Source organism: Dendrobium catenatum, unplaced genomic scaffold, assembly GCF_001605985.2.
Source record: "Dendrobium catenatum unplaced genomic scaffold, ASM160598v2 fragScaff_scaffold_659, whole genome shotgun sequence".
Taxonomy (NCBI): Eukaryota; Viridiplantae; Streptophyta; class Magnoliopsida; order Asparagales; family Orchidaceae; genus Dendrobium; species Dendrobium catenatum.
The window spans coordinates 946,319-969,131 of NW_021319121.1; the positions used below are offsets into that span (position 1 = coordinate 946,319).

General features: G+C 34.7%; 1 protein-coding gene across 2 annotated transcripts in view; it reads right to left on the reverse strand.

The window, feature by feature from the left end:
- Positions 1-22,134, reverse strand: part of LOC110094747 (protein VAC14 homolog) — a 61,477-nt gene extending 39,343 nt beyond the window's left edge. Inside the window, exons 1-12 of one of the 2 annotated variants that reach the window (XM_020820060.2) lie at positions 21,617-22,134; positions 21,407-21,520; positions 21,200-21,265; positions 6,182-6,271; positions 5,929-6,048; positions 5,807-5,835; positions 5,568-5,710; positions 5,385-5,479; positions 5,071-5,157; positions 4,802-4,909; positions 4,625-4,716; positions 4,286-4,367 (exon numbers count right to left, since the gene is read on the reverse strand). In XM_020820060.2, the coding sequence (XP_020675719.1) occupies positions 4,286-4,367; positions 4,625-4,716; positions 4,802-4,909; positions 5,071-5,157; positions 5,385-5,479; positions 5,568-5,710; positions 5,807-5,835; positions 5,929-6,048; positions 6,182-6,271; positions 21,200-21,265; positions 21,407-21,520; positions 21,617-21,706 (1,116 nt within the window). In that variant the 5' untranslated portion in view covers positions 21,707-22,134. The remainder of the gene's footprint in view (positions 1-4,285; positions 4,368-4,624; positions 4,717-4,801; positions 4,910-5,070; positions 5,158-5,384; positions 5,480-5,567; positions 5,711-5,806; positions 5,836-5,928; positions 6,049-6,181; positions 6,272-21,199; positions 21,266-21,406; positions 21,521-21,616) is intronic. The other variant, XM_020820059.2, reaches the window with a different exon arrangement.
- Positions 22,135-22,813: the final 679 nt, after the last annotated feature.

Sequence of the window (22,813 nt, forward strand, 5' to 3'; positions counted from 1 at the left end):
AAAGTTGTTTTTTAGTTTCTTTTAAGGCCTATATATAGAGGTCATTGCACTTGCATTAGACAATGATGAATTATTAATAAAATAAAAGGTTTGCACTTGTGTTCTTTGGAGAGAACTTGGGTGAGATTTCTATAGGAGTGAATCGTAGTTTCCACCAGCTGCAGGATGGGTTCGGGCTCGTTGTTTGAAGTCCCTTGATGAAGGGCAACGCATCACCCGTCAGTCTTCGGAAGAGTCCAAGGCTCGCGGTTCTATCTTCTTTTTTTTCTTTGTTTTGTTTTTTCCTAATTTCCCTAAATTGCCACCTCCTCAAGCCCTCCACCAAGGTGCCAATCTTCTCAGCCCATAACCTCTCCACCACAACTTGTCATTTCTCCTCCCCACACCCCCACCCCAACAGCCGGCTAGCCCAATCCCAAACCCCACCGCCACCTAACCCTAGTACAAACCTCTAAACCGCCGGCCACACCACCCCCCTCCAATTGCCTCCTCTCCCTTGGAAACCTTAAGTCTCTCATGTCTTTTGAAGCCAAGAGAAGAAGACAAGCTCCTTCCTCCCGTATACAATTGGTGTATGGCCGACCCTAAGGTCAACCACGGTTTTGCCTACAACGCTCAAGGAGAAATCGATATCTTGCTCTCTCCTTTCTACAATCTGGATTGCGATTACTAAGGCTCTGTGGAAAGCTACGTCAACCACATTCTCTATTGCCTCGCCGAGACGATTGAAGATCAACGACCCAAGGTACCTTGGCAACTCGTCGGCCGATCAACAACCTCTCCACCTCCAGCTTTAATAAAAATTTCTGTTTTTATCGGCGTATAAGTAAAACTGAAGTTAAAGAGGCTTTAAAGAAAATGAAGGGTGGAAAAGCTCTTGGACCTGATGATATTCCAATAGAGGTGTGGAAATGCTTAGGAGATGAAGGAATTTCTTGTCTGACTAAACTTTTTAATACTATTTTGAAGACTAAAAAGATGCCATATGAGTGGAGAATAAGTGTGTTAATTACTATTTTTAAGAATAAAGGTGATGCACAAGATTGTGCGAATTATAGAGGTATTAAGTTAATGTGTCATACTTTAAAACTATGGGAGCGAGTTATGGAGCATAATTGCGGTGTGATACTAATGTTTCTCAAAATCAATTTGGATTCATGCCGGGTAAGTCGACTATGGAAGCCATACATTTATTAAGAGGTTTGATGGAGAAATATAGAGAACAAAAGGAGGATCTACAAATGATATTTATTGATTTAATAAAAGCATATGATAAAGTTCCAAGAGAAGTGCTTTGGAGAGTTCTTGAAAAGAAAGGAGTCAATAATGCTTATATTCAAATCATTAAAGATATGTATGCAGGAGCTATTACTTGTGTTCAAACACAAGGTGGATTGACCAAGTATTTCCCTATTTCGGTTGGGTTACATCAAGGATCAGCCTTAAGCCCATATCTTTTTGCTTTAGTCATGGATGTTCTCACTAGACATTTGCAAGAGGATGTACCTTGGTGTATGCTTTTTGCTAGTCGTTAGATGGTTTGGTCACATAAAACGGCGGCCTTTCGATGACCCGGTTAGGAGAGTAGAGGTATTAGATTTGACTTATGTTAAGAAAGGTAGGGGTAGACCTACAAAGACTTGGTTAGAAAATATTAGGAATGACCCTTCTTTATTAGATTTAAACGAGAATTTGACTTTTAATAGGACACAATGGAGAAAAAGGATTCATGTAGTCGACCCCACGTAGTGGGATAAAGGCTTGATGTTGTTGTTGTTGTTGTTGAATAAAATTTCTGTATTTTACTATTGTGAGAGCTTGAGGGTTCTTGGAGAGAACTTATAGAAAGTCCCTTGGTGAAGGGAAACGGATCACCCACCAACCATGGAAGAGTTCGGATTCTCGGTTCTTATCTTTTCTTCCCTTTTTTTCTTCTCTCTTTTCCCCCTCTCTCCCTAGACGTCGGCCTAGGTTTACATCCACCCCATAGCCGTCGGTCATCCCAAGCTCCCAACCCCTTAAAGCCGCCGGCCACTCATACACCACCTTCCCTTTTCCACCTCCACACCACCAAAACATCTCCCTCCCAATCCTTGATGCCGGCCAAGCCCATCCATAACCATTTCTTTCCTTACCCTAACCCGCCGGCCATCACCACAGTCCCAAGCCGCCGGCCTTCCCAAATCCTTCCCATCGTCAGACTCCCCTAAGTCCCCTCACCACCGGCCTCCCCTAGCTTCCATTAGCCGCCGGCCCCTCTACCAATTACTCTTGAATTTTGAATTTCAAAATTCAAATCTACCTTAATTACTTTCCTAATTTATCTCACCATTAATTTGGAAAGTTACATCATGTGAATTCAAATTTATATTTGAATTTTAAAGCTTTCCCTATTAATAAACTCAAATTAGGAAACCTCCCCATTCTATTAAATCTGAATTCAATCTTAGATCTAATGACAATCACTAATTAAATTCCCACATGCCCACATACATTGAACCTAAACCTATTAAACCCCTCCCCCATATGGCCGGCCCCTCTCTATCCCCTTTCTCTCTCTACTTTGCAATATAGCCCTAATTAAACGCCTCTTAAATCCCCTTGGCTGCCGCCCCTCCTTCCCCTCTCCTATCTATTTAATTTACTTCCTTAAACCCTCAAATCAAGCCCTCACTAATCTCTCCTAAACCTGGCCGTCTCCACTGATTTTCAAAACAACCTGCTAGCTGTCCAAGCATTCCAGCAGGAGCATCCTGCTGTCCAGAATTTCTGGAGAGTCTAAACTGCTGCCACGGCTCTCATCGCAGCTGTCCAGAAGAATTTCAGCAGCAGAAACAGCAGTTCCGTTGCTCCAAAGTCCTCCAGCTGCCGCCCCACTTCGCCGAACAGGATCCAGGTTGCTGTCCAGAGGAAATTCAGCCAAAGGAAGCGACTGTCCTGTCCGGAAAGACCTTCTAGTTGATGCCCCAAAGCCCTAAACCCAGGATTCGGTGAACTCTTTCCCTCACTCTTTTATTTTCCTAGTTACTTTCAATTGTGAAATTAATTGATTCAGTGAGATCGTGTTAGTCATCCGCTAAAGCCTGGTAAATTATAGAGTTGTGTGAGGGGTCCTTCGTATTATTAATCTCATTCTTAGCTAGGAATTTCTTGTTGAAACTTTTCATGTATGCAATGTTAGATTAATTGATTATTTTACGTTCTCAACTCCTATACATGTGATTTAGCCTAAGTTTATGTCACCGCTTTGTGTTTTATGTTGTCATTCGAAATCACTATAAATATATAATTATTGTGCTCTAAATATTAAGCATGCAATTTCCTTAATCTAAATCATTCTTGCATGTATGTTTCACATCAGTGAGGTGGATCAACTTGGATATAACTCAGACAAACAATAATTTTAAACATTATCTCTTTCATTTCATCAAGCCAAGGGGATAGGTAAACATTATTCTTTGTTCAAATGGATATGTCAATGCTAAGCAGAATAAATAGCATCACAAATGTGCCATCCTTTATTCCTCAAACATAAATACTAGTGTTAAAGTAGTAATATGTGCAGAGTTTCTATGGAGTAAAGAATGTTGGTCCGATTGATAGTTTTGAAAAGCAATAGTCAACTTTGGTCCAACAGCTTTTACAGATGACATTAATTCCATAATCACCTCAATCTAATCAAAGAACTCAATTTACTTGAGCTAAGACATGCCATCAATCTCGAGCAAGTTCATCATCCTCTAATCAGACACTAAGTCATTTAATTGGGCTTTTAGGCTTGAAATTTTCCGCACAAGCAATGAACCATATTCCTTCTCAATGTGTGAAGGTTGATATCGTTCAACTCCTTGACTGAAATAGGCAACACAACATGTGTTGATGCACAACCGAAGCAAATAATCAATAGAATCTAATAGGGCAACATATATAAATATTATAGCAAAACCCAAAGCAGGAGTAAAAGGTAAATTGCTGAACACGTTAATCAGATAAAAAGTGTTCACCAGCAAGAATCAATAAAAAAAACTCGAATCAGACAAAAATAATAATCCAACCAAAAACAACTGTCATGCATCATGCAGGAAACTAATCATGACAAAGGTACAAGAAAATAAATTAAAAGCCAAATTACATATGCAACTGAAGAAAAAACTTTAATCAGCACACTGAAGAAATTGCTTAGAAACTATTCATGATACAAGTAAAAGATATACGAGAAAAAGTTCATTTATAGGAACAGGATGAATAAAATAGTTGAATAGCTTTTATCAAATTGAATAATAACCTCAGATCGATGACGGGTCAGCAGTGTTTCAATCCAATGAAGGGCTTCCAATCTTGTGGCTTCCCATTGGCTTGTTAATTGTCTGACAGAAGAGCATTGCAATATATCATAATTATAGTGAACAGAGCAAAAAACAATCACATTATTACTCATCAAGTCGCAAAAATAACTAAACTCGAAGATTTCCCCTCAACTTAGCCAAATAAAATAGAAGGTCCTTCCTGATAGATTTCTGCTGTTGCTAGCAGAGAGGCACAAGAAATATCAACTCAGGAATTATATTGGCATAAGTAACCATTAAACCTCGCTGATTCCCAGATGACAGAAAAAAAAATGCACCTCCTTGCAATCGAAAGGATTGCTGCTATATCGAATCCCTCCGCTGGTTCAGCATGAATGGCACGAAGTTCTTCATTAGTTTCACGAGCAACCTAAGAAAGAATTAAAAAGATTTGTTCTAAATCATCTACAGACAATCATACATGGATGGAATAAAAAGGATAGAACTATGCTTACCACTCTTATCTTCTCTTCTTCGTCTGATATGCAAGGTAATATGGCTCCAAGAATATCTGCATAGTGTGGAACAAGCTGGTCTCCACCAAGTTTAACAAACTCGTTTATCTGCAAATCAACAGATCAGCTTATGAAAATCATTTCCAATGTGGTAAGAAAGCAAGGAAACATTAAAGGAACTCTTTTTCATTAATAAAGAACAACCAATCAAAAGATTATATAGAAGAATCATAATGAAGAAAAAAAATTATAAGTTTATTCATCCTTACCCAGGTGATAGATGTTAACCTAGTAAACTCATCTGTAGAAGTAGCCCTCTGTACTAATATTTCTGCCATGCGGCCATAATCTACATTCTTCAGAGCACATTTTAGGTCAGCAACCCCATAAAAATGAACAAATTTAGCAATTAACCTATTGCTTTTGACATTTACAACTTTCGGATAGTTTTATTTATGAACTAAGAACAAGTACGGCATTCAGGAAAAAATACTCCTAGAACGCCACAAGTACCGGGCAAGTTAATTTCAAGAAACAACCAAGCTAAGTACTACTAATATATACTAGTTTCGGAAATCCTTACTGGAGAGTTCTTTATTTCTTGTAGAAATTCTGAGAGTGCAGAATCAGCTTGTTGGCGTATTTCATGGCTGGAATCACTTAGCATGTTGAAGAGGCCTATGCATATCGAATCGCACGTCTTAGATGTTTTTTGTTGAAGCACGTGCAACAAGTGCGCAAATAGGATTGTCTAAAGCATTGTTACCATCAAGAAAATCTGGAAGGAAACCAAGCATATCAATATCTGGAACACTATCCAGCACAGTGATCCATCCTACCAAAAACTGTCGAACGTAGGGGCTTAATACATGCATCCGTTCTCGTAACAATGGTATAAATTCTTCTATGCTTTAACAAATAAGAAAAGAAGTTATAATAATATGAGAGCACTTGAATAAAAGCTACCCTTCCTGGAAAACTAAAAGGGGATATCGTAGAGAGAACCTGAATTGATCGCTCTCAGTAACGATATCCTGGTTAATTGGCCAAAATAATTGTTACAACAAGATCAAATTGATAACAATTCCGAGTCCAAAATATGCCCAAAAAAGACATCGTTCACTTACCTTTACTAGTCGATCTAGTAGGTGGGTAGCACTCTGCACGGTGGCATCCGAGTCTGCTGAAAGCTTACAAAGGGCATCAAAAATCTGGTTGAAATAAACAATGAAATCTCCTCTAACAACCTACAAAAAAGATATTCAAATGGCTAAATTTTTAGGTTACATGAAAGATCATCATCAGCATCAGCGGCATCTTTAAACCAACAATTAATATCAAAGAAAAAGATAATACATTATTAAAATGAAACAAACTCACCTTTGCTATGTTGTATAGTGCCTCACATGCATAATACCGAACTCTGCTGTCTTGGTCAAGAAAGGAGTCAAGTACGGGTGGCACAATTTGCTGAAAGGAGTGAGATCATACAAAATTAATCAGTTTGCATAAAAGGAAAAACTTTTTAAAAGCCAGAAGTATAAAGATCTGTAAGGAAAACTGAAAAACCACAGATAAGGGAGCACGCTTATATCTTTTGTGCAATTAAATAATTCTTTTACAGACCATCTTAATAATCTCTATATTTGAAAGGAATAACAATTATCATAGAAATTTTTCTTTATCAAAAAACTAAGTTAATCTTAATTTCAAGCACATACAGCCGCAGTCAACAGCACAGCATTTTGAAAGCAAAGGAGAAATCTTTAAAATTAAACTTTCCTAGTTACGTCAACTAATTATGATCACCCATAAGTCTTGTTCCAGCTAGATCCTAAATTCATTGGTCACCCACCAGCAAGTCATCCCAATAGGAAAGAGCTCATGCAGATAACAAAAAATAAATAAGTTATGAAAGAAAAAACAAAAGTTAAATTGAGAATGGAGGAATCAAATCCTCTTGTTATTTCTTCTAGTACAGTCGACCAATCCTCTACTATATATGAGGAAGCCATAAGAAGGGAAAAACATTACTCTTAATTGGATAAAAATAAGAAATAACCTTACAAATATATATATATTCTTAATTTTGTAAAGCTACAAAAGAAACTATTTATACACAAAATTTCAGATTTCACACAACCAATAATTCCACAAATAAAAACCTAGATCCCTTGATTACCATCATGGATCCCTGGGATTGCCAACATGGATCCTTGCATTATCATGAGGTTTCCCACAAGATAGATTCATTCTTAGCGTACAAGTAATTTCTTGAAACCTTAAAGTTGGTAGTCTTTTGATCATAACATTTACTTATTAATTATTTGAAGAAATGCAATGAGTGCTAATTAAACAACTGTCCAATTTTTCTTTGATAAGGTATCTATCAATGTCAATATGTTGTGCACGATCATATTAGAAAGGATTGTGAGTAATATTGATTGATGATTTATTGTCAAAATAAAGTCTCACAAATCCTTCATATTTGATTTTGAGATCATGAAGTTTAGTTTAAGCCATAGAATATCATAGATGTTTTTAGCTATAGCTTTGAATTCAACTTCAACACTTTTTTGAAATTAAGTATTTTAGTTCTTAATCTTAATTCAACTTCAACACTTAATCTAGCTACAATTATGTGTTTCTTAGTTCCCTACGAAACGAGATTACCTCCGAGAAAGGTATAGTAACTAGTTGTTGGCCTTCAATCATTAACTAATCTCGCATAATCAGCATTTAATAAACATATACACTAAGTTTGTTACTCTTCAAGAAGAATCCTCTTCCTAGAGTAGTTGCTAGACATTGAAGGACATTATGGACAACTCATGAGTTTTTTTTTTTTATTTAGATCATGCAAGAAGTAAATGATGAGGACATCTGGCTGTGGAAAGTTTATAAGAGGAAAGGCAGGAGATTTACGGCTAGGATCGGATTGCTCTATTTCTGAGCAATTATGTGTAGTTTTTAATTTTTACCCTCACTTGAGGGAGTAGGTTTATATGACCCCATGGGGCACGTTTGTCATTTGATGTTTTATTGTATTTTGTCTATTTATAGCCTCACCTCCCCCTTAGGAAGGATGATGATTATTTTGAATGAATTTTTTTGCACTTTATGTCTTGGTGTGTTTGAGAGCCTTGAGAGTTCTTGTGAGAGCTTATGTGAAGTCCCTAGGTGAGGGCAAAACAAGATTTGTCAGCCACAGGAAACGTCCAGGCTCACGGTTTATCTCTGCCTCCACCCCCATTGAGCTTGCCACCATTGTCATCTCCTCCCAAAGCTCCAACCGACCATCTCCCTTCTCCTCCTAACCTTGACCATGCACAACCTCTCCTTTCCCCCCTCTTCATAGCCGCCGACCACCTCCTTGTTCTCATGGCTAAAATCATAATGAACCCCTCTTCCCTTACCTCCCAAAATTTCAAATTAATCCTCAACATTTTCCTAAATTAGCCTAGCATTAATTTCAAAAAAATCTGAAATTCAAATTCAAATTCTCCTAAAGCCTTGAAATCCTACCCAAATTGTCGGCTTATGTTTGGAGAGATATCACAATCAATCAATTTGAACATTAATTGGAGATCCCAATTAATTCCCCTTACTAAATTAGCCTAGTGTTAATTTTTAAAAATTTGAAACTCAAATTCAAAATCTCCTAAAGCCTTGAAATCATTTCACAAATTATTGGGTTATGCTTGGAAATATATCTCAATCAATCAATTTGAATATTAATTGGAAATCCCAATTAATTCCCCTTCCCAAACTAGCCTAGTGTTAATTTTGAAAAATCTGAAATTCAAATTCAAAATCCCATAAAGCCTTGAAATCCTTTCCCAAATTGTTGGGTTATGTTTAGAAAGAAATCCCAATCATTCAATTTGAATATAAATTGGAGGATCCCAATTAAGTCCCCTTCCTAAATTAGCCTAGCGTTAATTTTGAGAATTTGAATTCAAAATTGAATTCTCCTACAAGCCTTGAATTCCTTTCCTAAATTGTTGGGCTATATTTGAAAGGATATCACGTCATTAAATCTGAATATTAATTGGAAATCTGAATTAATTCATCTTTCCTTAACTAGTAAGCTATAGTTGGCAACTCCACTAAGGCCCTAAATCAACCCCCAAATCATTTAGTGCTCCCCCCCCCCAAATTTCACGACGGGAGCTTGTTATTTCCCTCCCAAATCATCCCAAAGACGCCGCCTGCTGTTGAAATACAAGATTGGCCCATTTTCCAGCCCCACTACCAGTTGTTTCAGAATTTGTCGTCCACATAGTTGTCCAGAGTTTCCGTAGATGTTAGAGTGTTGTCCGGGCATGCAAGAGGGTTCATATTGTTGTCATTTCCACATAGGCAACCAAACGACTTCGTCGTGGCTTAATATCTTCCTCCATGCGGGTAAACCCCCCCCCCCCTCCCCCTCTCGTATCTTATTTATCCCTCCTCAATCGTGTCATCGTTTTATTGTAAAAGTTTATCTGCTTAGCCCACACCAAGAGCGTTGTGTGAGTAGGCCTTTGTAGCGACTAATATATTTGTTAGCAAAGGGATTGTTTCTGCAACACCACGTGAGCATGTAATTAATTAATCTGTTATTTAATGGTCCTCCCATTAGCATGTGACTGTTTTCGTAAACTTGATTGCCCCCTTGCATGCTGAAGTCATTGCTTAAGTTCATTGTGAGTTAATAAATTGTTAAGCTCTATTCAAGCACGTGTAATTTTCAAATCAACATCACTTGCATATATAGTTCTACATCCTTAACTTATTGCTCTAACAATATAGGCAATATACAGCTTGTGTGGGATTAGTAAATCAATCTTTCGAACCTTCCTCAATCTACAACGCTATCATTATGCTCTCCATACGCCATACATTGGATTTGACAGGTGATCCAACAACCTTGTTGCCCAGAGTACCATTTTCTTTCAAGTGATCCAACACATACTCTGTTGAGATGTAAGATTTCTCTAAAATATGCTACTTTAATGCCTAAGAATTGTTTCAGCCTCCCAAATTCATTGATTTCAAACTCTTGCAGGAATTATCCAGAGGGATTATCCTTTGGTTCATTGGTTCTCACCATCTATGTCATTTATTGATTCAACTTTAAACTATGCCAGCTTTAAAATGCTCATACTCATTTTCAGTCTTTGTAGTATTCTCTTCTAAGGAAAAGACCAAGTAAAGTAGCATTCATTTTCATAAAAAAGAACACCCACGGAAATACAAAATTTCCTTGTAGTTGGGTGATAACATTATATCCCCCTTTAGTATTTGATAAACGCACATGTTAAAGCTCTTAGATCAAAATTGTCTCCATTATAAGTATGAACATTCATAAAGGAGAAAACTAAAAATTTTAGAAGGGATTAAAATACTTGTAAATTTTGGGTAATAACTACTAGGACTCTAGTTGAAAATTAAGACTGGCTTTTCGCCAAAGGTAATTACAATATTATTTTGAAATTATAATGCTCGATCAATATTAAGAAGATATAAATATTTCCATTCAACCACATAGATTTGTCCGGGGCATATCAATGCAAGAGAATTCATAAATAATCTAACATTTTATGAAGAAATAGGAGAGCTTAGTGGCAATATTAAATCTAAATTTTTAATAAGAACTCCAAACATGATACTTATCACTTTGTGAAAGAGGGGAAAGATGCTACTAAGTTTGGATTTTTCTTTTATTAAAAATAACAAAGTAATTCAAGTATAATTGACAACAATAACACAACACATTTAGCATCAAAGATGTTGAGAATTCAAGAAGGCCCCAATATGTCAATGTTTGCAAGGGAAAAATGATTAGAAGATCATAAGAGTATAATAATGTTTACAAATTCACAAGCATCACGCTGAAAGCGCTGAAAGTTGCTAACATCACAATTTTTAAAATGGGAAGTGACCAATTTTTTTAGAAAATCAATAAGAGAATATTCAAGGCCGAGGTTTCAAAACCAAATCTTAATTAATTGGGAGGTCGAACATTTTGATGATTAGCAAAGGGATAAATGGTTTCAATAATCAATGCTCACTAAGATCCAATTGACATTCCAATGATTTTACTTACATAAGATTGCTTGGTAGCCCTGAAAAATGTAAAGCATTGTTTAATCAAAATTTGGGTTTAGATTTATTGTTCATCTCCCATCACATAATTAAAAGCGACCTATCAACAAAAATGGATTTTATACGGCTAATAAATGAGTTATAAGTATTGAATATGATTATACTATGAGTTAAATTATTAGTAGTTTTTTAATATATAATAATGCAAAGGAACCAAAAGCATAATGCGAATGATACTAGCAAAATTTTTATGAGCACATACCAAATGATGTGTGGTGAAACAGTTGAAAAAATTTCATAGTTTATCAAATTTTTCATACTTAAAGGCTTCCATGTTCATGGGAGTCGAATTTATCATGAGATAGTCCATTACCAATGCTAAGGGTGGCTTGATTTCATCCATTAATCCCTCAATTCTAACTAAGAGCATTGATTTTATCCAAAAGCTTCAAGCAATTCTGATAGGAAATACTTGAATATTTCAGTAAACCCTAACAAGATTAACGAAAACAGCAAAAAAACTCCACAAATCAAATGGAAAAAAAACAGTAGTTTTTTTATTGTAGAAAGCAAACCAACAGAAGAAATAAAGCAAGATACAATTGATCCTCAATTCAAGAGGAGGATTGTTCTCTCCCAATTCCTAGACGAATCTAGGGCCTAAGACACCAAGAACAAGAACTCTGAAATCAGCCACAAAATAAAGCATAATCCTAACCTTAAACATCTCTTCCTAAGTTCCTATTTAATACATTAATTTAAATCTGCTAATTCAAAAGTCCCTTCAACCCTAGCCGCCCCCTCCTCCTTCCTTAATTTGTTTTCATAGTGGGGTCCACTAGGTTTGGGCGGCAAACATAGGGGGCAGACCAAACATGTCTGCCTCCTAAACACATGAACCAACCGGCCCTCCTTGGGCTGGCTGGGCTGGTTTAGTGAGAGCCGGCCTATCAAATTCTCTCTAATATAATGTGTTTTTTCACAAATATATAAACTAGATTCCTTCTCACTTCAAAAACTTTGTATTCTCTAATTTATTGATTAATTTCTACATTTACTCTCATCCTCTTTGATTTTGGTAGTCATCATGGCCGAGGCATCTATGATATAGGAGTTGAGGATCACACTAATACTAACTTCTTCCGCATGAATAAAGGTACAAGTTTCATTGAGAGATGGTCATATCTCTTTTCACAGCATTTCTATTTTAATTTGATCAAATTAAACATTGAGATTGGTCATGAATTCGAGGATTCTCTCCCTTACAAAAAACTTCTTTAGAATTATGACATCATCACTGCATATCATCTTTATATTTGGTTAGTGACTAGCATTGTTTAAAAAAAAAAATTGAAGCATACACCTCGAAACTCCTTCCATTCTAAAGAGCTAGCAAAAATACTCAAAAACCTATATTTTTCCTCTATCTTCCAAGACCCATGCATCAATTAATCGAGTTGGGGTTTTTGAAACTTAAGATTTCAAAACCCATTGAGGCGTGGTTTTAGATTGCAAATGGTATGGAACTTTTTAAATTTTTTTTTTTATCAAAAAATCTAATTTTTTAACTTTTTAATTAATAGACTAATTTTGATTGCTATAAAAAATTCCGAAATTCAATCTTAGCATATCATTCAAATCTTAGATTATATAGAAAGCTAAAACCCCTAATACAAAAGCTCTACAAAACCCAATCCCGCCTCTCTACCTCTTAGCCTTTTTTGCTTTTTCATTCATTTTCAACACGATCTCTCAACCCTCGCTCGCTCCTCTATTTCAATGCCTCTCCGATTTCTATCTCCCTCTCTGATTTTTCGCTCCCTCTCCAAGCACGCCTCACTCATTCACATAATCCAAATTTGAGCAAAGATAATAATAAAACAAGGTAAATTTTATTAACTCATTTTTTATTTTCCTTAGTATGGTTATTTTGTTTGGTGACTTTTGTCTCCATAAAGCTTGATTTGCAAAATTTGACCTGTCTTAAAGCTTTATAAGAATGCATCATAATTATTCAAATTTTTGTTAAGTTTTAAACTGAGCATGGCATATGATTCAAGGTGCATTTGATTTTTCATGATATTTAGTCAAATTTCTTGGTTTCTTTCCCTCTATTAACAGACAATTCGGATATTGAACTGCATGATGATTGACATCATTTTAGAAAAAAAAAATTCAAAGTGTATTCACATCAAAAAATGGTTATTCTATAAAGCTTTTGTGTTAGACTGTTTTATTTTAAAATATTGTAATTAAGTACTTAGAATTTGTTTGGTATTCTACTAGTCCTTTGTAATCTACAATGGCAAATATTGGTGTTATGAGAAAATATTTGCTTGAAAGCGTAGGACTGAAGTTGAATTAGATGCAGAGAAGGAGAAGAAATGCTACATGTTATTTCAAATTTCTTTCTGAATTAAACATTTTTTAGTAGGCAATTGAGAATAAAAAATAATTAGAGCTGAACTTGATGTTATGTAGTATTTTAATACTATTCACATATTTTCTATTATTTTGTTCCTGTAATATTTGGATTTCAATTCTATTTCAAATGATTTATCACTTAACACTTTACATTTTATACAATTTACACACACACACATACATATATATATATATACAATATATATATATATATATATATGTATGTGTGTGTGTGTAAATTTGTTACTTCATAGTTCTATAGAAAGTTAATATGTCATCTTTTAACATATTATTTGGATTATATAAAAATTAATTTTAACTTTTATTTTGACTTTACTCAATTTTTAGATTTTGAGGATTAAACCTCAAAACGCCTTGAGGCTTACGCCTCGTCTCACAAAAGAAAAATACCTCAATAACCAATTGCGCAATTTTAAACATTGGTATATCAAATATAAATTTTGCAACAAATTTATCCCCAGAGGTGTTAAAAGACTTGGGGATCATCTTGCTCAAACTCATAAGAATGTGAAATCATGTGTGTTAGTTCCATATAAATTTAAATGAGTGATGTTAAACTATTTGAATGCCTCTACAACAAAAAAAGCAACAACACTAATAAAGCATGGATGAAATGATTGAGCTAGATCATATTTGGCTATTCAAATTTTGGACATTATGATGCTACTAGTGGTCTTATTAATGTTCCTACTAGTGGTATTGATGGTACATTTATTTTCATAAGAGAAATTCAAGGCCTTATGAATTGATTTATTGAAGATTTGGGTCCTGTAATTAAAGATTAAAGCCAAAGTATCCCACTAGTATCCTCTAAAGAACATCGAAATCAAATTTATATGGATATTGTAATTTTTTTTTAAATGGAAATGGGATTCATGTTAATTATGCAAGGACTATCCTAGGGGTGTCAATATTTGACATGACCTGAAACCCGACCCGGACCCGACAAGAAAAATTTCTGGTTCGGGTCAACTTGTTTGAATACAGGTCTGCAAGTCGACCCGTTTCAAAAGCCGGGTCGGGTTCGAGTTGACCTGGGAACCCAAAAATGACACGGGTTGACCTGTTTAACCCAGCCTACCACTATACACCTGTAACACAGAGGTGCCTTCGCTAAAGTCAAAATTGCGAGATCTCCGCCATGCGTCACCCGCCTCTCATCCTGAGACCGACTCTCAAAACACCAAACCTATTGGCTACCACCTCTTCCATCAACTCATATCTGTCATTACCTTTTCCACTATTGCAGCATCTTTCCACTGAGATGTTAGGCGGCCAAGCCGGAAAACCACTATCGCTTCCATTCGGCCCAACCGCACGGCCCGCAACGGCAACGGCCCCAAGCCCAGCCTTTGGCCATGTTGCGCGGCTAGCGCTCAGTCTCGGCCTCGCCGCGCTCTGTCAGGCTTTGCACGCATGCACGCGACTACGCCCATTTCATGTTGACGGGTCAGGTCGGATCAACCTGGCAACCCACGCGGGTCGGGTTCAGGTTGGATTTCCTGATCTGTTTGCAAAAAAATTGTCGGGTTAGGGTCAACCCATTTAAACCAGAGTCAATCCGGATTTGACCCGAACCTGACCCGCTATCCCGTTTGACACCCCTAGACTATCCTTTCCCAATATAGCACTAATGCAGCACTGTGATAGAGATCAAGAACAAGATCACACACTAAGATGTTGCATCAAAATTTAAAACATTCATCATATGCACAATGCAATCCCATAGATGATCCATCATCTCTCTAAAATATTTAGAGAATAACTAAGCAACTTGATGTAATGCCTTTTGATGGTTAAGTGGGCCATACCAACTAAGAAAGCAAAAATCATTAAAAATTATTTGATTTCAAAGTCACTCTACTCATTTTATTTGGCCAATCAAAATTATTATATTTTTAATACTTTAAATTTTATTTTATTTATCTTATTTTCTTTCCTTTTGTAATAGAATAAGTCATAAAATCATGTAATAGTATTTTATTAGCTTCTAAGACTGTTCAAAGTTTTATGGCTTGAGAGACAAATAACTAGAACCATGATTTATACTTTTAGATTCATTGCATAAAAATTACTTTTTGCTTATTCAAATTTCATGTGGAAATGTTTGATAGTTGCTCGAATCTTTGATGAAGCTTGGTGGCTAATACCTTAGGACTTTAGTCAAGTCCTTAGTTATGAGTTCTCACCCTTACTCCTCTTTTTCAACATAAGTATCATCTCATCTACATAACCTCAATCCTAGTTTCGCCCTTCCTCGAAACACATCTATCCTCTTCAAAACTCTCCCAAAAATTCTCTTACATTCCTCATAAACTTTGAAGGCCTCAATTCTCTAATAATCCTAAGATACCCTAACCAAAAGCCCAATATAGGGATAAAATTTTCTATTATGAGCAATCATATTTAAAACATAACAACTTCTAAATTACAAATTCAAAATTCATAAAAACGTTAACATTAGTTCCTTAACAACCCAAACCTTTGATCTGGAGTTTCTCGTCTTTTCCTCCAAATAACATTTACTCTTTTATAGCCTAGAAGTTTCAACATCAAATATTCCTAAATCCTGAAAACATTTTCACCACTAGTCATATAAACCTTCCACCGACATCTTAAAAAGACATCAATCAAGTTGTTGCTTTCACTATAAAGATCCTATAGATGCTATATCAGGCATGCACCATTGAAAACTATGGTTGAGAATTGAAATCTCCAACTATGCATGAGCTTAGAAAATTTACTACCGACAATATAGTTAAAAAATAAATACATCGGCACAAATAGAAATTTCAATAATATCAAATAGTTGGCAAGACATAACAGATCAAAGATTGATCAACTTGTCAACAATCCTAATGGGGTGGTGTTTTTTTTAAATGTTAACACATCTAAGTTTATTAAAGATGCGTTATTGCTATTCATAATGCTTGATGATATTGTTGAGGAAGTTGGAGAACATCTAGTTGTGCAAGTGGTAACAAATGATGTAAATGCATATAAAACAGCAGGAAGTATGTAAATGAAGAAAAGAAAACAACTATAGTAAACTTCTTGTGCTACCCATTATCTCGACTTGATGCTAGAAAATCTTCCAGACTTGCCATGACGTAAAAATGCTTTAATTAAAGCAAAAAAGAGTTAGCAAGTTACTACCATAATTGGGTATTGAGTTTAATGAGACAGTTTACTAAAAATGATCTTATTAGACTAATCATCACAAGATTTGATATTGTTTATTGGGCATTATAAAGCAATTTGTGGCATGAGGAATCAATTAAAGGCAATGTTACTTCCAAAAAAAAAATTGAAATGGCAATGTATGGGCAAAATAATATGAAGGGAAACAAGCAATATATATATATATATATATATATCTTATAAAGCAATCTAAAAAATATTAAACTTATATGGGGCAAACAATTACATCGTGCTTTGCATTTTGGTAGATCTTTTTTAAATCTATTTCATTTTTAAGGTAGCAACTTTGAATGCGTAGAGGTTAATGCTGATTTATACAAATGTATTGAGAGAATGATAAGCTCATCAAAAGATTTTGAGAGCACTAGACAACTTGAAGAATTCATCACAAAAATATAATGTTCAGCACGAGAGCTATCTAATTATCATGCAGAGCATGTTCACCTGGTAAAATATCTAATACTTTTACTTGATATTAATTTTATTAAATACATACTTAGTGATATTATAATTTTATTTTTTCTAACTCAAGATTTTAGAGCGTTGGTTAATGTACTTTGATGACAATCCACTAAAATTAAAATCATTTGTAGCCATAGTTCTACGACTGATGTGTTTAGCTTCAGCAAGTTAAAATATTTTGAACATATCTAATAATTCTACTTAATATTAATTTTGTTGAATATATACTTAATGATATTATAATTTTATTTTTTCTAACACAAGATTTTAGAGTGTTGATGAATGCACTTTGAAGACAAAACACTAGAATTACAAGCATTTGTAGTCATAGACCTAAACTAACTTGTTAAGCTTCTCCATGTTAAAATATTAGGAACACATTCAATCAAAGGAATACAAAGAGAAAAAATTATTTGGTTGCGACTAAAATGAACAAATTGGTTTATGTCAAGTACAATAAGAAACCAAAAGATAAATACCTCAAGTTAACTTAACGCTAAGATAATAATAATCCTTTTAATTCTTGATAATTTAACAGCTGATGATCAATGGTTGGTTAAATAAGATGAAGAAGGACATGAAGAAAGTGATATCGGATCAAATAATAAAGAAGATATTAAAATTTATCCTACAAATGTAACAAAAATTTGTAAAAGTTCATGATATTATGAAATGTAACGTCAAATAACTCGAAAGGTCAAATAAAAAAATAGTCTTTATTAAATATATAATAAATTATTGTTTAAGATTTCATTATTATAAGTGTACTTACTATGAAAATATTGATGCAGAAAAAAAGAAAGCAAAAGTCTTGGATGAGAATGAAGATGAATGGAATGACTAACAATAGAGTCATGGGGAGGATGATGTAAATATTAAATATCACAAAGATTCTTTGGACCATCCCATTAGTGAGGGTGAACATGATGATGTTGATTTAGGGCATAAAAGACTTCATTTTAGAATCTAGTGATATTCTATATTACTAATTTTTATGTTTTCTGAACTTGAAACTTATATTTGGCTTTTTAAAAGTTTGCATTCTTTCTTAAGGCTATGTTTTTTAGAACTTTGTATTTTTAAATTTGTTCTTAATTTTATGACTTCATTTATATTTTTAATAGGAAACCTACGCCTTGATTCAATGAAACCTAAGTTTTGTTTCGATTGAAAAAATCATTCAATTTTCTATATAATTTTTTTAAACCTTGGTGACTAGTGATCTAGTTCAAGCCTAAAGCTCTTCATAAACTTACAGTATTCTTTGAAAGAATGAATGCCTTGTTTTGTTGTTAATATCTTCATCATGATTATGTAGATCAAGACAGCATCTTGCATCTTAGAATAGGTTTGATTAACAACTTCCTATATTTCTGCGGAGGTAGCTAGGAGCATTCAACAACAACAACATCAAGCCTTTATCCCACTACGTGGGGTCGGCTACATGAATCCTTTTTCTCCATTGTGTCCTATTAAAAGTCAAATTCTCGTTTAAATCTAATAAAGAAAGGTCGTTCCTAATATTTCTAACCAAGCCTTTTTAGGTCTACACCTACCTTTCTTAACACAAGTCAAATCTAAAATATTTCATCCACCTTTGTTGAATATCATCTTATAAAATAAGTATTTTTTGATCTTCATCTTTAATACACTTCACTGAAACTAAGTTCTTACTACATATATATTTCTCTCTCCTTAAAATCTAATATATTATATAAATCACTAAAAGCTAAGGTCTTTCCATCTCATATTGCTTTCTTAGATTCCTTACGAGTTTCTTTATATCTTTCCCAATTATTAGAGTTTTTAAAATTAAGCCAATTTTTATAACAAATCTTCTTATTTTTAATATTTTCTTACACAATTGGATTTCACCACCAACTAATTTTACTATTAAGAGCTTTTCCCTTTGATACTTCAAGCACATCTTTTGCAATATTCTTAATATCACTAGTCACTTTTTCCCACATAACATTAGCATCCTCATGCACAGACAAAATCTTACTCTCAAAAATATTTTTGTTAATATTCTTTAAATGCCCCCATCTAATCCTAGAAAAACGTTTTACATAGAACTCCACAAATCTTAAGATCTAAAAGCTAGGAGCATTCAATTTCCACAAATTTTTGGCTTACATAGAACTCCAAAACTATGACAAAAGAGTATTCCTCATCCATTGTATAGAACTTTGGATCTATATTTGGTCAAGTTTTAGAAAAGTGACTTAGCCTCCCTTTTCCCTTTAGAAATGCCTTCACAATTTGTGACCATTGAGGATGGTTTCTTCCATTCAATAGATATATGTAGTTAATATTATAAAGTTTACCATTTGATGAATGTTGGACAGACAAAGTGATGATTCCTAAATTACCCAATTGATTTTTAAAAACTTCAAAGATTTCAAGGAAGAGAATACAAAGACAAAGAAGTTAGATTTTAAACAAATATTATTGAAAAAACCCATGGAACAACACCCCTTGATCATGGATCAAGACATAAAAAAGGCCATAAGATAAAACAACGATAAAGGATTATTATTTTGAATTGAGGATAATAGATAAAATGAGAGAAAATAAGCGTCCTGTGGCAAGAAGGTATAAAAGAAAATGTTATTTGTATAGAATCATGCAAATGAACACTAAATTATAGTTAGTTACGAGAACAATAGCGGCGCCAAAACAGAATCACTAAATAAATTAAATGGGCACTAACTATGGGGAAGCCGGAAATAGAACCTACTTTGATACCATCGTGAAGAAAGAAAATAAATGTTGACTATATATGGAAAATGGAGGTCTCTCGATATTTCAACCAGTATAGTTGGTCATCCTTCTACCAATATTTATGCAAGGCAAAGACCAAATGACAAAAAAGCACTTGCCCTAATCAAATGCAAAAAAAAGAACTATATATTAATATATATTCTTGATTTTGTACTATTAAGTTAACTATTTATACGCCAGGCTTCAAATTTCATATATGAAAATTATACACACGAAAACCAAGATATCTTGAATTGCCACAGTGGATCCCTTGGATTATTTCCCTAGATTGCCAATAGTTTCCACAAAGAGTGTCAACTTTTTATTAAGTAAATGTGTCTTTCAAAATCAAGCGGCGTGACAGATATTAAAGCCTAGCTAAATAGGCTTTATTGAGGATATGGATAATTTTGAGAAAGTTATAACTGAACAAAGACTTATGTACTTAAGGTTCTCATTTGATATAAGCTAGCTGAATTAGAATGTCATTTGCAACTGTTATTTTCAAAAAAAGGAAGCAATTTCTTTTATGTGGTAATTGTTTAGTGTGAACCTATGAAATGTATAGAGAAAGTTCAACTTAAATTAAATGATTAAAATGTCCATTAACTTACACATCTATATAGAAGAACCAAAGAAATAATGCATATAAATGTGCATGGTTTTGACAGACTAATATCATTTTACATACAAAAGTCTATTATCTACAAACTTAGTTTTTTGTTAACTCGTCTGATTATAAGATCAAGACCATCGAAAATTATCAATAACATGAGGACAAAGCAGCGATTAAAATTAATAAATTATTATTAATGAACCATGAATCATTCATATATTTGAACCATCTGTTTTATGCAGTGAAGGATAAGCACGCCTAAACTTTCAAGCTTCTTCTGCTCAACATTCTTACATAACTATCTCAGTTTGCTTTCCGGAACCATATCCTCAATAGATGCTATTTCCCCTCTTTCTCTAACAAAGTTGTTTCACAGTTCACACTTTATTTTTCTTAGTTTTGCCACTTTCCATTCAGCTTTCTCATTTCTGCAATATCTTATCTACATGTCAGTGTTTTCTTTGTTGCCGGCACCTATGTCCAGAGAGCATATTAGCCTATATCCCAGACAAGTGAACAGCTATAAACTTTGAAAACTCCATATTTAAATAATAAAAAAATTCCATCATAATGTGTAATAAAAAAAATGTCCTTGAACCAGAGATCTGAAGCTATTTAAGATAAAGCAAAAACTAGTAACAGTAGTTCCCGTACAAAAAAACAAAACACAAGCAAGCTTATGGATATAATGCTATGCGTGAACCGTAGGAAGACACATCTTAATCATGCACTATTGCAAAATCACCAAAAAAAATCGAAGAAAGGCTGCTGCAAATATTTCTTTAGCATCACTGCCATCATATATCTAATACAATGCTAACCTCAAGATGCGGAGCAGCATCTGTTGTCAAACCTACTGTAACTGCAGCAAGCCCAATTAACCCTCCCTGACAAATAAAGAGAATACTATTTCGATAAAATATAAAAAGGGAATAAACCGATTGTTTCTATTGGCAAAACATGAATATGTATCGTGAGTATCGCACGTAAAACCACTTATCAATATATCAAGCCAATATTAGACACACCTTCCTATGGTTTGGCTGCGGAGAGTAAGTAAAGTCGGTGACCAACAGGCTGATCACAGAGGATATCTTCTCATGCTCTCCAGCTATCGTTAGTTGTTTCACGATACCTTCGATCTGTTAAAATCTCCCAGTTCCACATAACAGTAAGATCTGCACATCTTAAACGGAAGAGGCAGAAAACCAATCGCACAAAAAATGGGAATAAATTACCTCGAGAGCCGCATTCTTTCTCTTCTCGTAGAGTTTATCTGCAAGGTTCCTGAGAACCGATGTCGGAATTATAGACAGCGCGTCCGCCATTCAGCAGCCAAGGAAGGAATCCGCCTGAGAACAATATCAAGAGGAGATCGGCGAGGAAACGCACTCGCAGTCTATATTCCGCTCAATCTCAAAACCCTTAGATCAATTGTGAGAAACTGCCAACAAAAACCAAATGCTAGAGCGAGGGGATATCAACTACAGGATGGGCAGTCGGTTGAAAAGCTTCTATAAAATCAAATAATCGTAACCCTAAAGCCCAAATTAAGGATGTTGGAGAGGACGTTCAGGTTGGAGAGCCATTTATCACTCCAAAAGCCTCCTTCCCTCTCTCTCTGTCCGTCCCTCCATCTTTTCCTGCCTCCTTTTCTCTCGACGGAGCTAGCGCTTACCGTTGAGCGAACGCCACGGTCACGGCGCTTGACCCTATCGAATCCGGGAGCGGTTTATTTGCGGTTTCGAGAAAGAGCAACAAAGCGGGAAACGGATTGGGAAACGCATTCAGGGTTTTTTAATTGGAAGCTGCTCTGAGAAATTTACTGTTGGGATGTGTGATGTGGCTATTTTGATGAATTTTTTTTATCAATCATATATTTAAAATAATATATATGAGGATTTACATATGCTAATTTATATATTTCACATTTAAATTTTACTATTTATATATTTGTAGCATCTATAACATCAAAACAAACTCAAAAACACCACCTCTTGTTAAAATCCACCTAACGTTATAAGTGAGTTATAAACATATCGTTATATGTGATGTCGGAGGCATTAATACCCTCGTATAGGAGCTTGTTATTACCTATCAACATCTTTCTCTACGCCCTGCCGGTATCCTTGACTGTGAACTCAAACAAGTATCCAATATTGGTTAATCTCATTAAGGAGTGATATATCACCAAAAATCACATTGATCTGGCACGACTCTTGAGATAATTTTGAATTGGAAATCTTCAAAATTTAGTTTATGATCATCTGAACTACCATTTTAACATGCTTGTAGTCAAACTGAACATTTTGACAAGACGAACCCAATGACGCCAAAATCAGTCCAAATGGGTTCGAATCAAGGAGCTAAAGCATACTTGGAAGTGTTAATTTAATAATCAAATGATTTTCAAATATGACACATTTATAGTTGAA